At 45.3% G+C, this 8,255-nt stretch overlaps 1 protein-coding gene across 1 annotated transcript in view; it reads right to left on the reverse strand.

Moving 5' to 3' along the window:
* Positions 1–7,264, reverse strand: part of PPM1L (protein phosphatase, Mg2+/Mn2+ dependent 1L) — a 325,121-nt gene extending 317,857 nt beyond the window's left edge. Inside the window, exon 1 of the mRNA XM_068985365.1 lies at positions 6,866–7,264. Within this exon, the coding sequence (XP_068841466.1) occupies positions 6,866–7,264 (399 nt within the window). The remainder of the gene's footprint in view (positions 1–6,865) is intronic.
* Positions 7,265–8,255: the final 991 nt, after the last annotated feature.

Genomic DNA, 8,255 nt, shown 5'->3' on the forward strand with positions numbered 1-8,255 from the left:
ATAATTCTGGGTTCCCCATGGAGGGATGTTACACATGAAATCTTATCTGTCGCATGAGTCAGAAAGCTGTTCCAAATCAAGGCTCCTCACAGAGTGGCCTCACCAGAGGCACCTTCCACCTGAAAAGGGAATAAGCAGCCTGCCTCACTTCAAATTGTGGCCAACAACTAAACTTTAAAAGCCACCTTTCTGCTCATAAAAAGCAAGGCGAGGGGGACAGAAGGACTCCAGAGGTAACCAGAGACTAAGAGAAGAGCTTGTTTCAGAATCACTCTACTCCATCAAGATGGAGACAGCTTATGAGCAGGTTGGAGGCCAAGAATTTCATTTTCTGGGTTTTCCACTCACAGCGCTGATATGAAGTTTCTTTTTTAAACAAATATACTTAACTTTAAAAAACAGATGATCTAAAAAGCAATATAAAGTATATCATAAAATAGAAGGTATTTAAATAAAGAAGAAAATGTGTGGGCTTCTAGATCGCAGCAGATGGGGAAAGCCTGCTCTAAACAAATAGAGCCACCTGCCCTTCTTTTCATTCTCCCTCCACCCAGTCTCTGTCTACTAAAATGGGAAGATACAGTCAAATGTCAGTTCCTTTACAAAATTTTCCAGGACTCCCCAAGCTCCCTTAGTCAGGCCAGCACTCTTGCAGGTGGTCCAACTGCATCCTGTAGTTCTGCTATTTCTTTAAAAAAGCATATCTCTTCAAATAGATGGAATGCTCCCTGAGGGCAGAGAATGCACTGACTATAGAATCACAGAGAACATAACTCTTGTTTGCCACAAGCCACAGACTACAGAAAATGCATGTTTAATTAAACTGAATTTCTAAACAATCTGTTCAGAAGATGCAACAAAGTCAGCAGTCAGGATCTTACATTCACCTACAACAGCCACTGAGCACAGGACAGGGGTGGATTATTAAAGGGAAAGTGCCTCCCTCTTTGGGGGCGGAAAGGTTAATGTGTCATTAAAAGCCAAAATAATCTGAATTTTCTCTTAAACCATAAGTCATTTGCCCACACTAAATCTACAGGCTTCTAGCATGGCAATAATGTGGGAGTCCAACATTTACTAACAGCAGCAGTAATGTCTGAAAAGCAGATCATTCATTGTGCCACTTATAATTTATTTATTTGGAACTACTATGTCTTATTTCAGAAATATCTAATGAAACACATAAACACATATACCACAAGATAAACTGGCATATCTAAAAGGAGAAACAGAAAAATGGGACAAAAGAAAAGTAAACGTAGGAAATATAAAGTTTCCTGGGAGTAAGCCTCAGCTGATGTACCAAATTAATAAAATTCTCCACTCTTGCTAGAGGTAGGTCAGGGGTTTGGCTCTAACGCTTCTGGCAGCCAACAAACACAAGAGAACCCAATCATGATTCAGCATCCTTATGAGAAAAACAAAAGGCTCTCAGTGAACTCTCCCTCCCTTGGTCCTTATCAAGAGAAAACCATCTAATGTAACAAAGTCCTCAATGACATCCTGCAGTTGATCTGTCAAAGTATTTTGGAAGACCATCCGTCATACTAATCCTCACAGGCAAATGCCAGCACACGCGTCAGTAAATACAAAATGACAGAGAAGAAGGTGATAAGGGCATCCAAGGTACACTGCTCCCTGCAGGTCCAGATCTATCAGAAACAGATTTTATTCTATCGAGACTAAATCTAAAATCCAGAGGTTTCAGGCATCCAATTCTCTTTGAAATTATAAACAAAACTTGATGCTCATGTACATTTTTCTGGGGGATATGTCTACAGTTTCATAACATCTTCAAAGAGAAGCATGACTTAAGAAAAGTTAAGAACCACTGATCTAAAGAACCAGACTGTATATATTCTTCAGGCAACCCTTCATAAGCAGTTTTTCTTCTGAGCTTCTAAGAAGTGCTAAGCCCCAAGACCATAGCTTCTGACAAGCATCTGAATTATAGCTTCTCTCTGAAGTCATGTGTGGAACTCTAAGCTTAAACCACTGGCCAAATTGTGTGTTAATTGTATGATACAATGATACATGACTTTGAATAAGTAATGCCCATAAGCATACAGAGTACATAACAATTATTTTTCTACATAGTTTCAGCCATGAACATTGAAAAAAGTGCCTCAAAGGATCAGTGGTATTTCTTCTAGTTAATATAAAAAGTTTAAAAACAAAAAACACCTTTTGCCTGTGAATAAAAATTACAGATAAGTGCCAAAAACAATTTTCCTAGATAAACAGTATTTTATAATCTTAAAATAACCTTTCCACATTAGTTGATACAATCTACACATTTTTTCCTTTTTGTTGCTTTAATTTGCATTATACAGCAAAACACTCATTGCCTTGACTTTAGACACACACACATAGAGTCAACCATCTACCCATAGTATGGTGGTCAGAATGTCTCAAGGGCCCAAGGGCATCAAGTGAGGAAGCCGACCCATAGAAACTCTTAGAAAAAAAAAAAAACACAGCTCATTAAGATAGCATCCATCTAGGAGCCACAGCCATTCTGGGTCTGGTCCTCAGCATAACAAGTCCAGAGACATAGCTTTGTCAAAAATAAATAGTGAATAGACTCAAGAGAACTAACTCATGTTAACTTAACTCATAAGAGGCTAAAGTACAAACCAGAATATCAATTTACTAATTAATCATAAAGAATATTCCTTTTTACTCATCAGAAAATTTTCACCTGAAGTCAGGATGCTACTTCCCCAATGCTAGGATACCTGAGATTCTAAATAAATAATTGGTTCACCAAAAGTTAGAACAAGCAGTGCTAGAGAGTTTGGTACATACCTAATCTATATCCAATATACAACTTTCTAGTGATCAAAGTTGTGGCTTTCATGGGTAGAGTCTCTTTTCTTCTGTTGAATACTGTGGCCCCAATACTGTGGACTTCTTTGTCTCTAAGCTTTCTTCTTCCACATCCTTCTAGCCATTAACTATTTTTCTAGATAGGCTATTAAACAACTGATGAAGGTGAACCTCACATGCATTATTATCCATATTTTTCAGACTAAAACTTCCCAAATAAAGTTGCTTAAGCAAACTTGCCCGAGGTCACAGACAGTTTAAAGCAAAGCGCCGACTGAAAACCTATACATTTAACCTTGCAGTAAAAAAAGCTTCAAGGTGTCTTTCCCAGGGCCTCTGACCTCCCAATTTGACTAAAATGACAATGTTCCAATAAGACCCTAACTATATCCTCAAGCACACCATAACTATAATTCCTGGTATACAGGTCTCTCTCTCTCACCAAATCGAAACTCTTTGAGGAAAGGAATTGTATCTCATTCATCAGTGTATCCCTAATATGACATCTATTTACCTAGGTAAATATGCAAATAAATTTATCCACTGGTTTAATATAAAGATTATCAAACTAAAGGCCTTGAATAAGCCACGCAGTCTTAGGAAAGTCACAGCTTCTCCTGCCATCAGTAAACATACCATCTAAAAAACAGAATGAAATAGATATACAAGGTGGCTGAGGTTCTTTCTATATCTAAAAGCACTACCATTGAAGATGGGTCCTGATTTTTAGTAGCCTATTTTATTAGTCTGAATTATTATAAATAAATTAAATTCCTCATTTATCTTCCATACTACACTACAGACAACACATAGTTATATACACAGAGTTCAGAAAAAGCTTCCTCTTTTCTGAAAGGTGATAACTATCAACCATACCAAAATCAAACAGTGGCACCCTCCTCTGGTGAATATTAAAGGCGTTAAACCACACAAAAGATAAGATTTAGATAGTGGGATTTTCTTTGAATGAAAGAAGCAAGAGAGAAGCTACCTAATATTATTTGCCATCACATTCCCAATAGCAATTAAATAGCTCCTTTTTATAAATTTATTTTGTCCTAAAACAAAGCCAAAATGAATGAACTGGCTACAGTCTGTACAATGTCATACAGAGAACAATTATTCTATTTTTTCAGTGTACTGATAATACTTATTATTTTGCAAACAGCAAACTTTTTAATGGAAGGCACAATGAAACTCATTTCATAGTCTGGCTAACGATGATCTCCTTTATTATTTAAAAATTTAATGAAAAGCCTTATACAGGTAAAATACTTCCAATTAAATAGAAGCATTTATTATGGCCCTTTTCTGACTGATACATCTACCAGAAGATAATACTGAATTTTTCAACCTGAAATCTGTTGGAGTCTTCAACATTTAAGTTTTAGAATATCAACTTGGAAGAAAAGTTTTAAACACCCCATTCACTTACATGTTCAAAACATAACAATCCAGCACACCCAGACAAGCACCGCCCAGAGTTTCACAACATTAATACTACATCTAGACCTTTAAATTAATAAAACTGTACTTTCTAAGACAAGAATCAGACCTGCCAACAATTTTAATGTAAAAGTATGTAATAAACATAATCTTTATTAAATGATTTATAAGAATCGAGGCACAGTGGAAACCTACATTACCATATGTAAAATAGATAGCCAGCGGGAATTTGCTGTGTGACTCTGGGAACTCCAACCAGGGCTCTGTAACTACCGAGAGGGGTGGGATGGGAAGGTAGGTGGGAGGGAGGCTCAAGAAGGAGGGGACATATGTATACCTATGGCTGATTCATGCTGATGTTTGGCAGAAACCAACAAAATTCTGTAAAGCAATTACCCTTCAATTAAAACAAATAAATGTAAAATATTTTTTTAAGACATAAAATGAAAATATAGACATTCTGACTCAAACCAGGAAACATATCAGTCATTATATTGGCAACCTCCTTCAGATATGTTTTTACCCAAGTACACAGTGGCCCTTCCCTCAATTAACTTCACATCTTGGCCCTTCCCTCAGTTAACTTCACACCTTTCACCCACTCAAAGGAAAAGAACCCCAAACTATATAAGAGGCTACAAAATTACAATCCATGAGAAAACTTCATTTTGAAACACAGAACACAGAAAGGACTGCTGCTGCTGCTGCTAACTCCCTTCAGTCCTGTGGGACTCTGTGCGACCCCACAGACGGCAGCCCACCAGGCTCCCCCGTCCCTGGGATTTTCCAGGCAAGGACACTGGAATGGGTTGCCACTTCCTTCTCCAATGCATGAAAGTGAAAAGTGAAAGTGAAGTCGCTCAGTCCTGTCCAACTCTTTTCAACCCCATGGACTGCAGTCCACCAGGCTCCTCCGTCCATGGGATTTTCCAGGCAAGAGTACTGCAGTGGGGTGCCATTGCCTTCTCCGACAGAAAGGGCTAGGGTGGATGAAAAATCGCAAAAATTTATTTCAGCTCTACCAAATAAACTTTCCAACTATTAGTAAGTTGTCATTCCTGGCAAAGTTGGTTCTACCAGGCAGGTAGATGCAATATGTTGTAAAGATTAGCAGAGTGTTGGCTGAAGTGACTTGGTACCAAAAGAGACAACCAATTGAGAGCTCTCTCAGTGTTCACCAAAAACAAGGTGAGATGAAGTCGCTCAGTCGTGTCCGACTCTTTGCGACCCCATAGACAGTAGCCTGCACCAGGCTCCTCCATCCATGGGATTTTCTAGGCAAGAATACTGGAGTGGGTTGCCATTTCCTTCTCCAGGGAATCTTCCCGACCCAGGGACTGAACCCAGGTCTCCTGCATTGTAGACAGAAGCTTTACCATCTGAGCCACCAGGAAGAACAAGCTTAAAAGAGAATTCCGGCTACAGCCCACCCAGAGACCATAAGCTCCAAGACGAGAATGAGGGGAGGGTTGGATGGGAGTATGGGGTGGAAGGGAGTGATGAAGGAGTAGCAAAGGTGGCGGGGAGGGGCGGGGATATGAGTAAGAGAGTACGCTTAAAAAAAAAAAAAAAGTGTGCAGCAATGAAACTCCATTCCAAACTGCCAGATTTAGAGATGGGGTGGCTGAACGACGTTTACCACTCACTTCGCCTGGGCCGTTGCCCAAGGAACAATGCCAATTCTCGCTCCGACCTCCAGGAAATCTGAGCCCAGGCAAGCAATCAGGATGCCGCAGAAATTCTGGAGAGGGACCTGAACCTCTAACGTCATCTCTTGCTCCCGCATGAACCCCCGAATAAAAGAATTTAGAAGCAGAGAGACGTCTCCGTCCCACGCCGGCTGGGGAATTTCGCAGTGGTGAAATCTGGGCATCGCTACCTCTGCGGGCTTTGCCACCTCTTCTAAGGCCAGAGGGACCTAGGTCCAGCGCCTCGATTCAGCTAAAAGCGGCCGGCAAGCTAAGCGCTGCTGTCAAGTGGCCGGACTGCACATGCAAAGTTAATGGAATTGGGAAGGAGCCCAGCGCTGCCCCCTCGGGTTTCTCCTCTAGAAGGAGATGGAAAGGAATCACAGCTTCCTCCGTCCTCACTAACCACTCACTGACTCGTATCTGCAGATGTTATCTTTTTCCTAACGAAAATCAAAGATACTTTATTCCTTCTTTGTGCCTACTTCGGGTTCCAACCCAACATAGCAGGGGCGCTGAGGCCCTGGACCAAAGTTGACAGTAGAAACCATTAACTCTCCCAGAAAAACTAGCACAGTCATTTGCTGCGTTCTGGCCTTGAAAAACTTCATAAATTATGAGGCACGAAATAGGTTATAGATGACCCTCCCTCCCTCGCATAGGACCCTCTGTACAAAAGGTCTGGATCTGGAAGTGTTTTTGACAACTTGGTCACATTTGGAACTAGTGGCTCTGTCCAACCCACAACCAGGTAGGTCATCACCACGCCCCTCGCACCCAGTCCTACCGGCTGCGCACACAACGTCCTGTAGTTCACATACACACACACACACACACACTCACTCACTCACTCACTCACTCACTCACTCACTCACTCACACAAAGTCTCAGAGAATTCCTACCTCGCCCCCGTGCCCGTCGAAGATCCCGAAGATAGAGGGGTGCGTCTTGTTGGCTAGGTCCGTAAGAACTTCGAAACGGTCCTCCATGTGGTCTCTCCGACCCTGGATGGAATACACCGCCACATTGTGGCTCTTGAACTCCCAGGTCTTGGAGAACTCAGCCTCCAGCACGTCGAGCCCCCCTAGTCGATCGTTCTGCATGATCTCGGCCACCTTGCCCTTCACCATCTTCACGGCGTCCCGGCTGGATTTGACGATGGTCTTCACCTCGTCGGTGTGGAAGAAGTAACTCCACAGCGCCAGGCTGATGCACAGCAGGAAGAGCGTCTCGGGTCTCAGCAAGAAGTAGCGCATGATGCGACCCAGGAGAGATAGCAAAGTCATTGTATCCTCTATCATTTATTATCGCTAGAGCCCCAACCACCAGCAGCGACGCGCGCCCCGAAGGCTGGCTGGGTCCCGGAGCACTGCGGGGACAGCCCGCGGGGAGGGAGGCGGAGCAGCAGCCGAGGGTAGGCGCGGGGGAGGAGGCTCACGGAGCCGGGCGGGAGGCGAACGATCGGGCAGCTCCGAGCCGGTCCGGCGAACAGAGGCAGTTTCCCTTTTGTCTCCCGGCCTCGGCGGCCCGGAGGCTAGCGCCTTGCGTACCGGCGCCGGTGCCCGCCGCCTGCTACCCCTCCCTACGCCCCTTTGTGAGGCGGCGGCTGCGGCGGCCGAGACGCCAGCGGTGGCAGAGCAGTCGCGGGTGCCGGGGCTGGACGAGAGAAATCAAGTTTAAGTTGAACCGGGCGGGTCTGCGGCGGTGGGCTGGAGAGTTTCTGGGCGCCGGCGCCCGCGCGGCCCCTTGGCTGGGGCCCCTCGCTGCTCCCGGGAGCGATTTGCAGGTGAGGAAGCGCGAGGCACCAGAGCCCCGCGGGCGAGGGATGCACGTCCCCTTGGTCACCGCCGCAGGGGAGTGCACAGCGGGCCAATCGCTCCGAGTCCTTCAGACACGCCGGGGGGGGGCCTCAGAGAATAAAACTTTTGCTGGAGCCTGGGCAGAGGCGAGGGTACCTGGAGCCGAGGACGCAGCAAGAACGGCGCGGAGCCGCAGGCGGCCGGCCGGGCTCTGCCTGCCTTTCCCCAGGACCTCCCAGCTCCGATCGGCACTGCTCGCGCGCTCCCTCCTCTCGCCGCCGCTCGCGCTCGCCCCGCCCCGCGCGCGCTCGCCCCGCCCCGCCTCGCTCCGCCCCCTGAGCCGGGACTAGAGGCCTGGAGGTGCTCGCGCCGAGCTGTCAAAGGCCGAGGCCGCTCAGCCGCGGCTGGCGCGCTTGCAGCTGCCGGAGGTCCGGACGAACGGAAGGGGAGGGAAGGGGTGCGTCTGCAGCGGAGCTCGAGTGGATGGTCTTGT

The sequence above is a fragment of the Capricornis sumatraensis genome, chromosome 1 (genome assembly GCF_032405125.1).
Source record: "Capricornis sumatraensis isolate serow.1 chromosome 1, serow.2, whole genome shotgun sequence".
Classification (NCBI taxonomy): domain Eukaryota; kingdom Metazoa; phylum Chordata; class Mammalia; order Artiodactyla; family Bovidae; genus Capricornis; species Capricornis sumatraensis.